Source organism: Amphiprion ocellaris, chromosome 17 (genome assembly GCF_022539595.1).
Source record: "Amphiprion ocellaris isolate individual 3 ecotype Okinawa chromosome 17, ASM2253959v1, whole genome shotgun sequence".
Classification (NCBI taxonomy): domain Eukaryota; kingdom Metazoa; phylum Chordata; class Actinopteri; family Pomacentridae; genus Amphiprion; species Amphiprion ocellaris.
In genome coordinates, this window is record NC_072782.1 from 1,333,615 (window position 1) to 1,353,544 (window position 19,930).

The 19,930-nt window shown below is 37.4% G+C and overlaps 1 protein-coding gene across 1 annotated transcript in view; it reads right to left on the reverse strand.

Annotated features, from left to right (window-relative positions):
- Window positions 1-2,994: 2,994 nt before the first annotated feature.
- Window positions 2,995-19,930, reverse strand: part of galt (galactose-1-phosphate uridylyltransferase) — a 38,029-nt gene continuing 21,093 nt past the window's right edge. Inside the window, exons 8-11 of the mRNA XM_023271024.3 lie at window positions 15,011-15,143; window positions 14,019-14,102; window positions 3,922-4,076; window positions 2,995-3,483 (exon numbers count right to left, since the gene is read on the reverse strand). Coding sequence (XP_023126792.1) covers window positions 3,397-3,483; window positions 3,922-4,076; window positions 14,019-14,102; window positions 15,011-15,143 — 459 coding nt within the window. The 3' untranslated portion in view covers window positions 2,995-3,396. The remainder of the gene's footprint in view (window positions 3,484-3,921; window positions 4,077-14,018; window positions 14,103-15,010; window positions 15,144-19,930) is intronic.

Consider the following 19,930-nt stretch of genomic DNA (forward strand, 5'->3'; position numbering starts at 1 on the left):
CTGCAATCTCAATAAAATGGGAGTCCAGGAGGTAAAGAAGAGCAGGTCAGGTTGTGAAGCTGAACATTCACACTGAGTGTCATAGAGAGAAATAAAACGTGATCTGATGTCATAAAGGCAAACACTTCTGATGTCTCACCTCCCTGCTGCGTGTGGAAGCTTTGGGTTTAAGTAAAAACCAGAAGGGAAGGTTGCATTTGAGGGCGCTAGAAGAGGCTAAAGCATCCTCGCACTTTTTAAGCAACACCACCATCTACTGTTATCATAGTATGAGGGCATCTCATTGATTATGCCAGAGGAGTAAGTGGTGTTCAGTTGATAAACACGGGTGCATTTTCAGATGATTTTAATCCATTTATTAACTTCTACACTAATAGTTGGAGGATCTTAATCTCATGAACCTTCCTTGTTCCACTGCGAAGGATCTCAATGATGGATTCAGGTTTATTATTAGTGACAGAAGAGTCTTGGTTTATTTACATCCTGCTACCAAAGGCAGGGTAATTAGAATAAGGTAATTAGAATGAACACCGCATGTACACACTCATGTGGAACAAATGTAAATTAAACGTCATGTGAAGTCCAAAGTGTTGTGTTTAATACTAGATTGGTCACAGTGAAGAGCACCAGGACAAGTCCAACACCTGCTGCTGAACACAAACTAAACCTGCCTCCATCAGATGTTTTTCTTCACTGGAACTCAACTCCTTGTACTCATTTTTCTGTCAGTGAAGAGGAAAAATCTGCAATTGTACATTCTAAAAGTTCAGTAAAATCTACATTTCATCTCTTTCTGGGAGGAAAATCAATTCCATGAACCAATAATCTTTATAGTATATTACATTCATTTTGTTGCATTACTCTGACAGGTATTATTTAGTTCACCCTCCTTAGATTACATCAGAAAAAGAAACCCCTCTCTGTATAATATCACACAATTAAACAGGACCTTCTAGGATTGCATTACACTGCATTAGTTTTAGATTTGTGAACCTAATAAACTGAAAACTGAGTGAAAATATTGTATTATTTAAACTTTCTTCTTGTTGGATATATTGGTCCTTGTAGCAGCCGATGTAGTAATTTACTGAAAATGTAATACAGCCAGAAAATGCAATAAGATTTGCACCTAATTTCATTTAAAATGTAATAAAACCCAATAATATAATTTCATCACGTTCTAATAAAATGTCCTGACTGATATCGTAATAACGTTTCAGCTGAAACTTTCAGGTGCAGTTTTTTTTTGTTTCTCATTTAAAACTATCCTCATGTACAGAGTTCCACATTTTAAGTTTTAAAAATGCATAATGGAAGATTAGGTTAAAGTGCAGACTTTTATTACTATACAGAAATATGCAGTTGGGAAGAAACTCAAGGATCTACAACAATCTCCTGGTCTTATGGAGAGGGTGATGGATTACCTTCTAGTCGGAATCCAGGAGGTTGAAGAAGCTTCTGAGGAGCCCTGAAGACCAGAGTGCTGCTCCCTCTTCACTCTCTATGGCATCTGTTCTCTCCATCCATCTTCCTCTGCTTATCCAGGGTCAGGTCCTGGAGGCAGCAGGTGAAGCAGGTCCTTTCAGATGTTCCTCTCCAGCTGTTCATGAGGGGTTCCTGGCTGTCCCCCATGAAGTTGTGTCTCCTCCTAGTTGTCCAGAAAACCTCTAAAGGCAGACATCCAGGAAGCATCTTAATCAGATGCCTGAACCACCTCAACTAGCAGCAGTTCTTTTCCAAGCTACTTCCAGCAGTCAGAGCTCCTCACTCTATCTCCAAACCTGAGACCACTGGTGAGACTTCGAACATGGACTGATTCACCTTCCAGCTCAGCTCCCTCTTCACCATCATGGTCCAGATCAACGCCTTATTCCTGCTGATGCTGCACCATGCAGTCGCATCTCACTTTCTTCTCCCATCACTCCTGAACAAGATTCCAAGATACTTGAGCTTCTTTCTGGGGAGTTTCCTGCAGAGAACCAGACCTGGAGGTGCCGACTCTCAACCCCTCTGCTGCCCGCTGAAGGTCATGGTGTGAGGAGGCCAACAGAACCACATCATCTGCAAAAAGCAGAATCCTGAGGTTTCCAAACCGGACAACATCCTCACTCCGGTGCATCTTCAGATCCGTCCATGAACGTCACCAACAGATCGAAACACCGTCTCATGAAAACAGCCACACCTCCAAACACCTACTTCCACACTACCTAACACCTGATATTAACATGCAGAACTACTCATAAATGCATGTTCAACTTGGTGGCAGATGTTTTTATGTCACTTTCAATGTCAAACTAATCATTTTATTACATTTTTAATGGGGTAAAGAGACAATTTTAGATGTTAAATCTGCAGCATTATTTAAATTATTGGATCCTCCAATCTTGACAATCTTGGTGTTATCAATCTAAAATGTTCTGACCTGCAACACAGAGTGTAGTGTCAACATGTTTAACACCTCAGTGTAGTACGATTTAAACTGTCAGAGATTTTTCCTGCCCATTTGGACAATAAGTTGTTGTTCTAACCGCATATCTAACCTCATAGAAATGTTCCAACTTTATTATCAATATATTTTAATATCTTAAACGTTATGAAGAGAAAGTTCTGCAAAGTTCCAGTAATGTTTTTAATGGGAGGTTCTTTTCTTAATTGGTGGGATAAGACATTATTAGACAATTATGCAGTAAGATTATTAAACTATCCTCCCAATGTTACATTTAAAACTGGCTAACATTTAGGGAATTTTTTTTTTACCTTAACAATCCCCAGAATAAAATGGTCTGATGCCTTGATAACATTTTAACAACATGTTTTGACTGTTGGTTTGAGAACATTCTGATTTTAATATAATCTAGATGCTGCCAACATCCTCTAAATATCCTCTAATTGAGCACTTTATGTCTTAGTTAACATTTAATTTCTAAATCATGACTAGAAACTGCAGGTATTATTAGCTATTAGCTCTCTGATGTTGTAAACAAGAGACATGGCATCTGTTGAATCATTTATTTTCTTTGCAGAATTAACCACCAAATCTTCATACAAGTCTGTAAGCTGATAATCAAGAGAAACTCACACAGGAATATTTCAGGTAAAAAACCTTACAAAAATGATTCATTATATTGTTGGAAGAAAAAGCTTTCCAATTTAAGCAAACAACAAGGTTTGTTAAAAGGGGGGCAGCACGGGGGAAAAGAATAATGTTCTGACATCAGGAAGGAGCCATTACAAGCTTTGTACATACAGAAATGCATTCATACTGTGGACAAGAGCATTTTTAACCCCTCTGTTAAATGCACTTTGGTGATTCGACAGTATTTCTAATGCTCGATTCATTTCCAAAAAAGCCAAATGTGGTTGAAATAAACCTCTTCCATCCATTCACAGGTGGTTTCACTTCATCCTTTCCTTCCCTGCTCCTTCCTGCTCCTCTCTGCTTTTATAGTGCTCCTCTGGCAGGTTTCTCAGCTTCTCTGCAGCCTACGACAACAACAGCAATATTGAGCTTTCATGCAGTTTTAAAGCAACAGGGAATCCACTGCAGTTCCTGGGTTTACATTATAATTAGCTCGCTGTAAGAAGCTCTGGATAAATTCATTAAGATAAGATAAGATAAGATAAAGTTCTTTATTTCTCCCCACTCCAGGGGAAATTTACATTGTTACAGCAGCTTTATTTACAATATATACAAGGGTGGCAAAATTTTTTAACAGAAAAAATAAAAATTAAGTTAAATAAGTAAATAAAATAAATAAGTAAAATTAAATTAAGTTGATCCATGAGATTTAACTGTAGTCTCAACAGGCTCAACAGAGAGGAAGACATAACAGAAAACATTTCAACAAATATCTATCCACATTCTGCCCTGTCTCCTGCATACCAGCTACTGTACTGTATAAATGTGTATGAATGATGAACCTGCTCAGGGGTGAGGTCCCTCTGCTCCTGGGCCAGCATCTCATATCCCACCATGAACTTCTTGACGGTAGCCGAGCGCAGCAGAGGAGGGTAGTAGTGAGCGTGTAGCTGCCAGTGGGAGTTGTCTTCTTTTAAATGGGGGCCAGTCGGGGCTCCTGAAGGAAAATGAAAGAGAGAGAAGCAGCTTCCAGTCAGTTTGGTTTTATTCTCACTGCTGCTGTGTGGCACTGGTATCCAGATGAGCTGAGGTTGATTGAAAATGATTAGACCACCCTTGTTTTCTTCAATTTCTTCTTCATTTCAATGCTTGGTACCACTAAAGGTATTGTTGCTGCAATCTGCCTGGAGGTGGCGCTACACCTGATGGCAGCCGACTGCAGAGCAAACATCGGCGGGTGCACGCTGTGCGCGCCGCTTCATGCCACACCTCAGCAGGTGAGCACAATTAAGGCAATCAGCAGCACATGCAGGAGCTCAAGCAGTATCAACGGTGAACCAGTCATTTAGGCTGGTGAACGGAGCAACAGCAGCAGGAAACAGGGACTAAAAACACCTGGGAAAAGGACTGAAACTAAAAGAGGCTGCCGGTAAGCTCATGTTTCTCACTGGACTCTGTTTAAGTGCTTTCTGGCTGTGTTGTTGAGGACCCGAAAAACACAAAAGAAAGCTTAAAAAAAAAAAAAAAAAAGATCCCTGGAGACGCTGAATTTACAAGGAAGGCTTCTCCTTTTGAGTCAGTTTCTTGACAATAGAAGCTGATCAGACATAGATAGAGATGACAGGAAGGCGACATAAAGGAAACTAATGAATGGGAATAGAAAGAAGGGGGACAAAGGAAAGCCTGAAGCAGCCAGATAAAGAATGAATAGAGACGGATGCTCCTATTAGTGGACAATTACCCAGGTTTAAACTGTGACTGCATGAGTGTATGCATTAACTCAGACTGGGAATAAAGTTAGAGATATGTATGGATAGGAGACCAGCAAAGCAAACACTTAAATCAGAACGCTGCACATCTGACTGGTTTTTAAACTACGACCATAAATCCAGGATGCTGTGAGTTGCTCTGTGTGCTTTAATCCCGGCTATATCAGTCTCTCATTTATCACTACAAAATATTTAACAACAAGGTTAAAGTGACCTCAACTCTGTCTGGAGATGTGAAGCACATCATTGTCCAGTGGGTATATTCACCTTTCAAGCACTACACTTTGGTTCACTGCAATTTTGTACTAAAACTCTGCTTTTTAATTTTGCTGAAGCTGGACCACGTTAAACATGCACTTTTACACATATCTGTAGTTGTACATAGTAGTTTAACACTCATTTTCCTGTTGGACACCCCTGTGCTACAATACTACACCACCTCTTCAGTTAGTTTATAATAATGCGTGAATAAACTACAAATGATGCATGAGTTAACCTTGAATATCTGCTGCCAACATGTCAGATTACCATCCTCATGTTACCTGTCTCCTGGTTTCCATCACATACATTTATATACCGCTGTTTTATAGTTGGTAGAAGAACTTCTAGTTCAGGTTGCATTAATGGGAAAGAGACAGCTGAGGTTCTAATGTTAGTTATTGAAATTCTTCTCATACAAACAGACACATATGGCCCAGATAATGAGTTCCCCCCCATCTGCTTTACTTTAGCTCATTTGGAAGCTTTTTTGGAAGCCTGGAGTTAAAAGTGATAGTGTGGAAATAGAGACGTGGTTGGATGCCGTTAGAGTCACCTGGGAAATCACACATTAGATTAGAGGAAAATATAACACATCACAGATGATATTAATGGGCTGGATGAAGGAGCAGGACACGGAGAGACGATAGACGGAGAGGTTCTGTTAGAGAAGGAATCCATAATATAGCTCAGGGGTGTCCAACATGAGGCCCGTGGGCCAAAAGCGGCCCTCTAGAGGGTCCAATCCGGCCCTCAAAGTGTAAAAATTCCAGAGGAGACATTAACTGCAGATTGTAAATTAGTAAAACTATAAATTTAAAATCATTGCTAGACCATGACAAGTTGTTTTGATCATAAAGTAAAATACTAGATTGGTCATTGTTCTTTTGTTGTTTTGTGTCTCGTTTTTGTATTATTTTGTCTTGCTTTGGTGGGGTATTTTTTATCTTGTCTGTCGTTTTTATCATAAAGTAAAATATTCCATTGTTCAATTCCAGATAGCTGTGATTAAAACGTGGAGTTGTGGTTATTTCTAGGTTATTATGCTGTGATGCTATTTTACTGGTCTGGTCCACTGGAGATCAGACTGAGCTGAATGTAGAACCTGAACTAGAATGAGTTTGACTCCCCTGCTCTAAGCTAATAATCCTTTTATAGAATGGACTGAGTTTAAGTATACTAATTCATTTCACTGCTTTGTTGGTCTTTGTCGACTTTATTATGTCTGTTTCCATTTCTCACACTCTACACATTCCTCTCACTGTTTGTTTTCTTCTGTTTGGAGAAAATAAAGTGTGCTAATGAACTAAACAGTAATAATTCAGAACTGATATCAGAGTCAAACAGCCATTCAGGAACATAATATTTCAGCTCAGTAATATTTTGGCTCTACTGTAATTCGTGCAGAGTTAGTGTGCAATCTGGCATTATTTTGATTCTCTACAGGCCCAATTTTGACGTCTCGTTAATCACTTAAAGATAATTCTCACTTCAAATACAAACTGTGTTTAACTTTTATGACAGAAAATTGTTTGCCACAAAAATGACGGTGAACCTGCTGATTCACCACATGTAAGTTTAAAACAAACTACAGTAACACGACCCATAAGTGTCTGAGAAATAAAACAGACTTGAAGATTAAAGCCAGAAGTTGACATGAGATCTGTAGGAGCTTTCACCACAGGCAGCTGTAGACCGAGATCCGCTTCAAAGATCTGATATCTGTAAACTAAAAAAAATAAAAAAGTAAAAGAAGAAAGCGAGGCGATGGCTGTGTCCTCTCTTGCCCTCTCTTGCCCTCTGTCCTTTCTGCCCCTCTACAGTTTGGGTGGGAGTGTCTCATATCTCTTTTTATAAATAAATCTTTCATGTGCACTGCCTTAGCCTCAGTGGACCCCTTTCCAAAGAAAGAAAGAACAAAAAACAGCAGAGATTGACGGCAGCGTGGCGTCGACTCAGGTGGTGAGATTCATTTTGTGAAATTGGTCTGAAATGATTTAATCATGGCTCAACGATCGCCTCTCTGAAACTCATGTGTTCGTCAGACTATGAAGCTGTGGACTGAATTAAGCAAGTTAAATATCCACTCTGTGGCTAGTTCAGACTTCATGTATCAATGGAAGATAAGACCGATCACATAATCCCATCAATTAGGAGTGAAACAGAAGACACTAGAAGAAGTATGAACACTGTGAGGCCATACGGAAGAACACAAAGCTCATTTCAGCATAACAACAACAACGGTAATGTTGTGTTGCAGATAAATTATTAACCGTGTTTACCTTGTTCATTTAGTGCAGGGGTGTCAAACGTGTCAACAAAGTGTAAAAATTACAGAGAAGACATTAACTGCAGATTGTAAATTAGTAAAACTATAAATTTAAAATCATTGCTAGACCATGACAAGTTGTTTGGATCAGAAAGTAAAATACTAGATTGTTCATTGTTCTTTTATGTGTGCCATTTTTGTAATATTTTGTCTTGTTTTTGTTGTTTTTTGTCTTTTGTTTGTCTGACTTTTATCGTTTGTCTCACATTTTTGTCGTTTTTGTTTCCTTTTTGTCTCACTTGTGTTTTTGTCTCATTTTTGTCATTTTGTGTTTTGCTTTATTCATTGTTTTCTTATTGTTTTTGTCGTTTTGTTTCACGCTTGTGTCATTTTTTGTCTTGTTTGTCCATTTTTGTCTTTTTAAAAGTAAAATACTACATCATTCGGTCCCAGATAGCTGTGACTAAATGTTGTCTTCCTTTGTAGACACTCTGTGATCTGGAAGTTGTAATGTGGAAATGATAAACTGAGGATGAATGTTGCTGAAACTGAATTTATTTTTCTCAACAAATTTCAGGTTGTTTAGGATGTACTGTATAAAGATAATTCCTTAAATGTGAATATTCTCAGATTGTACTTTTTTGCCCTAGAACAAAGGGAAATGTGGAGTTGTGGTTATTTATAGGTTATTATGCAATAAACACAAACCTGTATGCAGGAATTTGTTCGTTATTGGAACACGATGGTGCTATTTTTTGTACATATCATCCTGGATCTGTGCTAAATTTCTCAGCACTGATCCATAGTCAGTGAGCAGCAACGTTTCCTTTCACTAAATCACTTCACAGAACACAGCTGCTGCTGCTGGGATCGAACCTGCAAGTTTTAGTTTATACAAGGATCACTGCAAGCGCTCAGCCATGATGACTCGGCTCTCCTCTCTGTCATTCATCTCCTCATCGCATCGCTGGACTCTGCTAACCTCTGCTGCAGTTTGAACCTGGTGCAAGGTGTTTCTCACACATAACTCGCTATATGTTTTTCTCTCGGTGCCTTGGTGCAGGAAAGTATCAGCAAATGCCTCCACTGAGCATGAACTGAGGAGAGAAAGAGCTGCTTTTGTGCTTCTTCACAGCCGAAGATATTTCAGATCAAATGTGTTGATTTCGCTGCATTTCTTGGGAAAACCAAAAGCTAACTTGGTCATTGCTGCAAATGAGATAGTGACCTACATTCTTTATACTTTTCCTTATGTAGTTTTGTTGTGATGCAAAAGTAATGGAAGTTACAGGAGAATGGGTGCAACTCTAGCAGGAAATAAAATGCTCATGACATGAAACTACAACAAACACTGGGAGGAAAAAACTGGAACTTTTCTGAATGATGGAAGCGTAGCTGCATCACCAGTGTCTTCTTATCTTTTTTTCAATTATTATCATTATTAATACAGGATTTTGGGAGCCATCCCCAATGAAAAATGCAAAAAATGGAGGGAGAGGCAAGAAAAGACAAATCTGACACCTAAAAGAGCGAAGCTTTTCATGTGCGGGTAAAATATCCAGCAAAAAAAAAGATTTAAATCACCAAGTCCACAAAAATACATTCATAGTAGTGATGGATGGAATTATTTTGTGTATAAAGCCACTGAATGTCACTGGCTCTGCACTGGATCGATGCACAATCAGCTATAAGATGCTTTAAAATGAAACGCTGACAAGTTTATAGTTTTTGTTTTGTTTTTTAAATATGGGAAACTTTACATGTAAATGAAAGTAGTTTTCCTATTTTGTCCAGTAAATACGTCCAATCAAAAGCATGTTTTATGTCTGTAAAACACAGACTAAATTTTGCACAGCACAAGTGTTTTTCCTTTTTTTTCCCAAACGTTATCACCATCTAGTGTCGTCACATATTTATCTTTCTACATGTCCGAATCAAAAACTTCCACATTTGACGGCTGACTTCAGATTAAAAGTTAATTTTTAGAAGGTGGGATGTTGCTGAGTTCATGTTTTCATCGGTTAAATGTAAGATTAACTGAGAATAATATAACAAAATATTTAATATAGAAAACTGGATTCTTTGGGGGTAAATTTGTCTTTTAATGTGTGTCAATACAGCTGTGGTAATGGCTTATCATTATTAGAATATGCCTATTAATATGTTAATTCCACTACAGGAAGGACTTCTGTTGCAATTAGATGGGAAAAAAATACATGTATATATCCATATTAACTTCAGTAACTGAGTTAGAAAACACAAGCATATCAGATACTGTAAAAATCCAACATCATGCTTCCCTACCAGGCACCAAAGCAACAAAGTTAGCAGCTAAACTAACTCATACATCCTTGTAAGGGTATGGAGACCAACACAGAGCTTTAAAATAGGAGAGAATGTTGGAAAAACATTCATCAGATGAAAACAACTCCAATCCAATGCTACTGTTGCTACATATCTGCGCTAATCCCAATTTACCAACAGCTGTTTACAGGTTGCTATGCTGCCATCAAATGGTCAAAAACACCAAAAAAAATGGCACAGATTTATGCAAAAACATGTAGCCATGTCTGCTTAAATAGAGCCTCATATCATAGCTTTCAGAAAGTCTCAACCACTTAATGATTTAAATATTTAACAGGACATTGTGCAGGGTCTGTCTCTGCAGGCTGCTTTATAAAGAGTCTGGATTTGTGCTGAGTGAGTGCTCTTCACCTGAGAGAACTCTGCTTTATGTAAGAGAGAACATCCTCAAAACTAAATATTCTGATGCACCTCGGTGTGCATTGAAGTGCTAATATTAAGTAAGTGGGTGACATCAAAGCCGAGAGGATCTCATTTAATTAACACAGCCGAGATGATTGAAATGCAACAGGAGTTATCTAATCTGGAGGAAAACGCACACGTCTTTCCCATGACATTGGACGAGCAAATCAATATTCAGATGTGATATTTGTGTTGCTGCGTGATAAGTGCTTTCGCCAAATTATATGAGAGACGCAAGACGGATGAAATGAACACACTGGTGGATGATGTAAAGAGAAGCGCTCTGAATGTGAAATTATACAGATCTGGCTGAAACAAGTCAGGGGGCGACGTCAGTGAAAAGGAGGAAGAAGGTTCGGAGGAGGACAATGCAGGGAAATAAGAAGAACAAGAAATGAGGGAAATGAATAGAGATAAACAGGGGTGTGAAGAGAAAAGTGAGAACACTGCAAATACTCAAAATCTTACCATGTATGTATGTATGTATGTATGTATGTGAAAATTTACTTTTAGTCAAAATGTCTCCTCCCACTTGATTTAAGATAAATTCACTTAACAAGAGACATTTCAGCAGATGGAGGGACTTGTTTTAAGACAATACATCTTAAATATCTTGTTAAGTCAAACAATCTTGAAACTATCTTGTTTTGAGTTGAATTTTACAAGAAAACTCAAGGTAAGTTTAACCCTCGTGTCGTCCTGCAGGTCAAATTAACCCGTTTTAAAGTCTGAAAATGTGGAAAAGAAATATATTTCCACAGTGAAACTTCTGATGTCCACATTTTCAACATTTTCGGTAAATCTTTGAACATTTTTTGGTGGAAAAAGAAATGTTAAAAATGTTTCTTAAGAACATTCACAAAAAAATCTACCAAAATCTTCTTCAAGAAAATTAGAAGTTTTGGTGATATATATGGAATCATTTTAGATATTTTTAGGATTTTTTGGAAGATTTTTACTAATTTTTTTGAAAATACAAGAATTTTCATACCAAATTTGGGGGATTATTTTTATTTATTTATTTTTTTTAAATAAAACTTTTAAGTGAAACTTTTAAGGAATTATTGGAGTTTTCTTCCTGAAGGTTTTGCAAATTTTCTGAAATTTGGGGAATTTTTTTGTTGATTTTTTTCAGACAAGGAAACAATATTTTTTGGTGCCCGTAAATGAAGACAACAGGAGGGTTAATACATCTCAGATTAGGAGGTTACATGAAAGCAAAAATCTATTTTTGAGTGAAAAACCGCTGTTTTTTTGTAGCATGTCAAGCTTATTTTAAGACACCTAAGCTTGATAATCCTGGTAAAATGTAGCTTAAAATAAGTTTTCCCAGCTAATTTTAAGATCTCAATATTCTAAATATCATATCTTATTTCAAGAAATCTTATAAGCCATTTTTCACTTGTTCTATTTGCAGATTTTTCACTTATTTCAAAGTAAAAGTTCCTTGAAGTAAGTTTTTTTTCTTGTTTTGAGAGGAGCATTTTTTTCCAGTGAAGTGGTATCTTTTCTGAGGAGAAGCAGGCTATGAGGCGTATGGAGGAGTGCAAATGGAAAGGATTTAGTGTATTAAAAACCTGTGAGATGACTAGATGTGAGACCATCACAAAAGCTTTGGTGAGGAGTATCGGAATTTTAATGCGGCTTTTCGCTCCATATCATCTCTCATTCCTTTAATTCGGTGAAGCCCGAGAAGTTTTTTTTTTTTTTATTTTTATAATCCTGACTGTGAAATGTGAAGAGGCTACATCGTATACTTTGTGGTTGAGTTTTGTAGATTTCAGTTACAGATGAACACGAGCTGTGTCTACATTTCACATCAGCTAGACGGATTAGCTCAAGGCCAGCCTGACAAGAAGAATAATAACGGCTGAAATAATGTAAACAACGCAGAGGAGATGGCAAGAAAATATGCTTCAGATGTTGATGACGGATTTTAACTACTTCCATATTATTTTTATTTATAAAAACACAACTCATAACCCTTGAAACTGTCACAATTCTTGAGAAACTTTAATCTTCTAAACCAGGGGTGTCCAACATGTGGCCCGTGGGCCAAAAGCAGTCCTCCAGAGGGTCCAATCTGGCCCTCAAAGTGGAAAAATTCCAGAGAAGACATTAACTGCAGATTGTAAATTACTAAAACTATAAATTTAAAATCATTTCTAGACCACGACAAGTTGTTTTGATCATAAAGTAAAATATTAGATTGTTTATTGTTCTCTTGTCATTTTGTGCCTAATTTTGGTAATATTTTGTCTTGTTTTTGTTGTTTTTTGTCTTTTTTGTCATGTTTTTTTCATTTTGTTTCTAGTTTTTGTTGTCTTGTGTTTCCTTTTTGTCTCCAAATGTTTTTTTGTCTTATTTTTGTCATGTTTTGTTTTGCTTTATTTGTTGTTTTGTGTATTGTTTTTGCCGTTTTGTGTTTTTTGTCTCGCTTGTGTTGTCTACTTTTTTGTCATTTTTTGTCTTGTTTGTGTCATTTGTATAATTTTTTGTCTGATTTTTGTTTTGTTCCATGTTGTTTGTCTTATTTTTTTGTCATTTTTCTCACTTCTGTCATTTTGTCTAATTTTTGTCATTTTGTTTCTTGCTTTTGTCATTTTTTGTTTTGCTTTAGTTGTTGTTTTGTTTCTTGTTTTTGTCGTTTTGTGTTTTTTGTCTCGCTTGTGTTGTTTATCTACTTTTTTGTCATTTTGTTTCTTGCTTTTGTCATTTTTTGTCTTGTTTGTGTCATTTGTATAATTTTTTGTCATTTTTGTCATTTGTCCATTTTTTTGTCGCTCTGTAATTTTTTGGTCTTATTTTTAGTCTCTTTTTTGTTTTATCTCGTGTCGTTTGTCTAATTTTTTATCATTTTTTTCTCGTTTCTATCATTTTGTCTCACTTTTGTCATTTTGTGTTTCGCTTTATTTGTTGTTTTGTGCGTCGTTTTTGTCGTTTTGTGTTTTTTTGTCTCGCTTATGTCGTTTGTCCATTTTTTTGTCGCTTTGTAACTTGTCGAATTTTTTGTCTCTTTTTTGTTTTGTTTCATGTCGTGTGTTTCGGATGAAACACATGGTTGGATGGGTGAAAATGGAACTTTTTGGACAAAACAACTTGGTTTGGTCAACATAATGGTAGGAATGAAATGCTTTGAGGGGGGTTTCAGCCAATGGACCAGGAAACGTTATCAAAGTAAATGACACAATGACAAAAGAGTTCTACATCAAGATTCTTAAGGAAAACAGCTGCCGCCCTGCAGAAGAATTTAGCTTTGGTCTCCTAAACAAGACAATGAGGGGAAACATGGAGCCAAAGAGGTCAAGAAATGGTGAACCGAAAAAAAAAATCAGCATTTCAGAGCAGCGTAGCCAGAGCCCAGAACCAAATCTCACTGAGAATATGTGGAAGGAAGTGAAAACCAAAGCGATTGGAAGGAAGACCGAAAATCTCAAAAAGCTGGAGATTGCCGCAAAAGAGTCGTGATGGATGGATGGATGGATGGATGGATGGATGGATGGATGGATGGATCAGTACTGAGAAAGTAAATATGTTTAAAAAAACAGAAATAGTTAACATATCATTAACATCTCGAACACAGTGTCTTACCATCTTTTGTTTGTCATTTTCAGCCAGAAAAAAATCTATCAATTGAATTAAAAAATAATTCTGAATAATTCTAGGCTGGACTGTAAGTGAACAGCATCCAGTTTATATAGTTCACTTATGCTCAAATCCACTAATTAGCCGCTAAATTTATTTCATTAAGTTGTCTTTAATCTTTAGTACCATCTGTCCCTTGTGCCTTCCATCACTCTATATAAAAACACTTTGAACAGTTTCACACCCAAACTTTTTCTTTTTAACCTCCCAGCTCTCGCAGTTTTAGTCTTACCATGCCAGCCCATGGAGTAGGGAAACGACACTTCAAAAAGATTGTCGTATTTGGTCAGCAGTCGCTTCATAATGGCAGCCAGATCTGATAAACAGGAATAAAAACAGAGATAAATGAAAGTTAGCACAAAAACAAGTTTATTTTTACAGACATGTAGAAAGCATCAGACAAGGGATTCAAAATTGAAACAACTTCCTTGTCTGTCACAGTTTAGAATCATTTATATGAGCTTAGAAAACAAAAGCTTTTATTTAACATCTCAACAAAAACCCCAAAACACTGCAGGATATATATTACTTATAACTCAGCATTATAGGAGAAAAACACACGCCAGTCGCTATCAATGTACATCATTTATTTGGAAGTACATTGGCTATAAAGGTAGGTTAAACAATAGAAATGACCCCTTAACAATGATTGCTTGATAATTAAAACCAAAAAAATGACACAAAAGAGGAAAAGGCACATTTCACATCAGCTAGACGGATTAGCTCACGGCCAGCCTGACAAGAAGAATAATAACGGCTGAAATAATGTAAACAACGGAGAGAAGATGGCAAGAAAATATGCTTCAGGTGTTCATGAGTTGTGGTTATTTGTAGGTTATTATGCTGTGGTTTTACTGGTCCGGTCCACTGGAGAACAAATTGGGCTGAATGTGGAACCTGAACTAGAATAAGTTTGACATCCCTGCTTTAAATATAGCAGTGGTAGACTTCTGCATCTCGTCTTGGTTTGGTTTGAATTCTGTGTGAAGCCACGAATAAATATTGACTTTTGACTTGCTTATTTTCAGGCGTTGGAAGCATCCCTACTGTATGCTTAAGCATCAGCACCACTCAGTGTGTAAAAACATCCAAAATAAACATTTCCTCTTCTGGGAAGCCTGAATGTGCTGGGAATCAAACCTGTAGGTTCTTAACCGAGTCCTCCAGTCACCTTTTTTTACTCTAAATTGTCTTATGACTGGCTGTGTTGGCATCTTCACTCACCCTCCCTCTCCTCTGCTGTCAGATCATTGATTCGGAGGACATGTCGTCGTGGTAACAGCAGTGTCTGGTAGGGCCACGTCGCCCAGTACGGCACCACCGCCAGCCAATGGGAGCTCTGCACCACCACGCGCTCCTGAGAGAAAACGCACATTAAAATGATTTTAGAGCAGAGGTGTGAAACTCATCTTAGTTCAGGTTCCACATCCAGTCCAGTCTGATCTCCAGTGGACCAGACAGTAAAACCACAGCATAAGAACCTAGAAATAACCACAACTCCACACTTTTACTTTGTTTTAGTGCAAAAATGTTCACTGTGCTGCCGTTATCGAAGCTAGTGCAACATTATGGGATGTGACAGCAGGCTCTCAGCTCTCTGTGGATGTTAGAATTTACAGTGTATCACACGCTTGTTTTTCCTCCTGAAAGTGCAGCAGACCATCATCTCTCTTGTTTATGCTACATGATGTATTATGCTGCATTTGGTTGTGCATTAAACACAGCAGTGTGTTACCCTCTAGCAGCAGAATGCACACAGTGTCAAGGGCTGCATACTGAAGTGGGAGAAAAAAAAAGGTTTCTGAGTGATACTGTGCTCAGATAGCAAAGTCAGGCTGGATAGTATTTGGGTGAGACATTTTTTTGTTTCTGTAAATTCCACCTTTTTTTCATTCTTTCTGTAATTTTAGCTTTAGACAAAACCATCCAACACATACGGAGCTGTGAGATACTAAAAATGCTGATAAAATGCTGATAAAATGCTGATTAAATAGAATTTACATACAAATTTACCCACATTACATCAACATAACCACAAATATATAAAAAGTCAACTTAATCAGTTGCATATTAATTAAAAAAACAAAAGAATATGAAGAAAAAAGGTAGAGTGTGGGTTGACTGAGTGCGCTCTCATTTTATAACAAAGTGAGTTCAAAATGGTAATAGGACAGGTCAGCTGGGATTGGCTGTTTGCAGCAGGAAGCCTTATTATCATAAACTGCTTAAATGCACAAAGTGTCTGAAGCTGGGATTTAACAAGCTGATGAGTGGGCACAAACATGACTTGACCTCGCTATTACAATCCATCAGAAACAGATTAGCTTGCTCTGTGTGTGTGTGTGCGTGCGTGCGTGCGTGCGTGCGTGCGTGCGTGCGTGCGTGCGTGCGTGCGTGCGTGCGTGCGTGCGTGCGTGTCAAACAGCTGCAGCATGAATCCAACGTATATCAGCTCCATACTGATCCTGGACAACCGCTCTGTTGTATCTTTGTGTTAAACTTCTACTTACTGCATGTCAAATCAAATCAAATCAAATCAAATCAAATCAAATCAAATCAAGCTTTATTGTCATTTTGCTGTACATACAACAGTAGTGCATGTAAGATGAAAGAGCGTTTCTCCAGGAACCAATGACTTAACCCTCGTGTCGTCCTAAATAGAACATCCGGGACCATTTGTTGTGTGTGAGAGTAAAACTTAACATCAGTTCAGCCACTAAAGTCACCCAGGAATGAAGAAAAACCTTAACCTGTGTGTCGTCCTGTGGGTCAAATTGACCCGGTTTAAAGTTTGAAAATGTGGAAAAAAAAAAATATATATAATAATTTTGAAAAATGTTTCTTAAGAACATTCACATAAAAATCAACCCTGGATTTTGGTTGATTTTCATGTCAATGTTCTTCAAGAAAATGTTAGAAGTTTTACTGATATATATGGAATCACTTTAGATATTTTTAGCATTTTTTTGGAAGATTTTTACTCATTTTTTGAAAATATTTACAAGAATTTTTTTAAAACAAAACTTTTAAGGGAAACTTTTAAGGAATTATTGGAATTTTCTTCCTGAAGGTTTTGCAAATTTCCAGAAATTTGGGGAATTTTTTTGCAGAACTTTTGGATTTTTTTCAGACAAGGAAACAATATTTTTTGGTGCCCGTAAATGAAAAAAAAAAATGAGGGTTAAAGTAATTAAGTTAAGACACCAACACTTATACAGTCACACACCCACGCACATACACACATCCCTAAGACGTTGTTTTTACAAAATTGGCAGTAAGTTGAGTTGTTATTCAGTGTCCATAGCAGCAGCCTGTGATATAAAGTGCACAACAGTTGGAGTGACCTTGTGGACTGATAAATAATTAAAATACTGAAACTTAAACTTGAAAATACTGAAATTGGTAAGGTGCAGAAGTGTGTGCATATCCGGATCAGCAGCTCAGCACTCTGACAGCTTATGGAATGAAGCTGTGGATCAGCCTGGTGGTTTGTTGAGAACAACAACAGCATTTTGCAGCCGGATCAGTGGTTAATCATTATTAATATTTTTTCTAACCACTCACAGTCATCATTCACCTTATAAAGCTGTTATGGCTGACTGATTTCTGGAAGAAAAGTCACCTTCCTTTTAGCTCTGATGTGGTCTTCTCTAAACCCTGAGAGAAATATGCAGCTCCTATATGCTTCTTTCCAAACTAAATTTCAGCTTTAGTGGCAAGATGCACCAGAAAAAACAAGGCAATGAGCTAAAAAAGGCTACAAACCTTTTCAGAGATGCAGTATCATAAATATGTGTCAGTGACAGCAGCTGCATCTTATTCAAATCACTCATATGGATAGAATTTTCCATATATGCAGTAGTAGAGGTTTAGACAGGATGCTGTCTGTCTGTAAGTAAATGCTGCCATTAGCTGCACCCCTTTCTCTCAGCACTGAACACTAATAGAGCAAATTCATATCATTTTGTGTGAAGCTACCTTCAAATGCAGTCAGTGGACTGGTTGCCAGGCAGTTAGTGGACAAGCTCGGTGGTGCTACAATGATCTTTTACAGTGTGGCAAGCCAAAAGTACGACTAAAACAAATTTAAACCTATTAACGATAACACTACATGTTTGCAATGCCCCCTTTGCTGCTGTAATACTACAAATGTCCCTCCTGTGAGACTTAACTCATCTTCTCTTCATCGGTTAGTGGTTTGAATGTTGTAGCTAATTGGTGTAGATTCTGTGTCTTTGCAGGTAAATATTTCACATTACTTCAAAAGTATTTTTCCCATAACTTTTTATGAAATATATCTAAGCCAAGAAACAGCCTGTCCATCCTCCAGCAAACTGAATATGGTGCAAACTTAACTCGCTAGTTTCAGTGATCACTCTAAACACACCCATGTTAAAGCTACATTCTACTTAAAGATTCTGCCTGATTTTCAGGACTGTGTGGATCTCCAGCCTGTGCTTGATTTATTGATCTCCTCACTCCCCTGCTAGCTTTACTTACACCTGCTGGGACACGACAAATCACGCCTTCATCATCCTCACCGTTACATGGAGTCTATCGATGTATAGTTTGATGTCCAAACCTACGTCCATCACAAGCAGAGGCTGCCACAGACATGATTAAGCAACATGTATAAATTTTCAATCTTTGTGGTTCACTGATTTATATGCTGAGCATGTTTCTGGCAGCGAGGAGTTCAGCCTTGTGGCACCTTCTGCGTGGCGTGCTGTGTTTTTCCTGGTTTCCCTCCGGTATTCCAGTCTTCCATGGCATCAGCAGAAATTTATTTACTGTGAATCCCCCTGCTGTCGCTCTTCAAACACGTCTCTCAAATCAGAACCGGAGTTTCTACGCACGACGAGGTTAAAGGTGGCTTCTGCTAAAAACCTGATTATATCTAATCAGACACCCAAGCAGATGGAGTCATGGCCGTACGAAGCTGTAAATCTCCCACAGGTTAGAGCAAGCTGGTCCAATGAAGCAGTAGTGCATAATTAATGGATCTGCAGGGAATCGTGTAGGAACACAAAGTAATCTAACAGAATCACAAAGTGCTCAGTATTCCTAATGAAGTGAACCAGCCGGATTCTACTTGCTGCCTCGTTCAGTTTCCATTTGTGCATGCATATTTTGAAAGGATGGAAATGAGGAAAGTGGATAAAAATTATGTATTTGCAGATTATTTAGTGAACTCATTATGAACAACATTTTTTCCAGTCACTAATTTTTCCATCTTTTTCATGTACTCAAATATGCAGTCCGACTACAAATCCACCGCTGAGGAACACAAAGCTTTATAAAACTGTAACTGTGAATAATTCCTACTTTATAAAGAACATTTTAACAGTTTGAAGACATTCTGAAGCCAATTTGGACCAATTTTCTGTCATTTTTTTAGCCCTTCTCAGCCATCCTTGACGTTTAACTCATTTTGGACAGGGTTTGAACAGTTAAGGAGGATTTTTTGACATTTTGCACACATTTCAGGTCATTTTTGACAAATTTCGACAACATTTAGGGAACACACTTATTTTAAGAGGTCAATTTTGAGTTATTTTGGACGTGTTTTTAATGTTTTTAGTTATTTTTGAAACACTTCTAAGCCATCCTAGATGTGGATAAAAATTATACATTTGCAGATTATTTAGTGAACTCATTATGAACATTTTATCTAGTCACTAATTTTTCCATATTTTTCATATACTCCTAGATGCAATCCTACTACAAATCCACTGCAGAGGACCACGGATGTTTACAAACCTGTAACTGAAAAATTCCTACTTTTTAAAGAAAATTTTAATAGTTTGAAGACATTTTAAAGTCATTTTGGACCCATTTTTAGTCATTTTTTAACCCTCCTCAGCCATCTTAGATGTTTAATTCATTTTGGACAGACTGTGAACAGGAAAAGAGGATCTTTTGAGCAAGTTCTGGACAAATTTGTGTAATTTCTAGTCATTTTGCACATATTTCAGGTCATTTTTGACAAATTTTGACAACATTTAGGGAACACACTTATTTTAAGAGGTCAATTTTGAGTTATTTTGGACGTGTTTTTAGTCATTTCTGAACCCTTCTAAGCCATCCTAGATGTGGATAAAAGTGGATAAAAATGATGTATTTGCAGATTATTTAATGAACTCA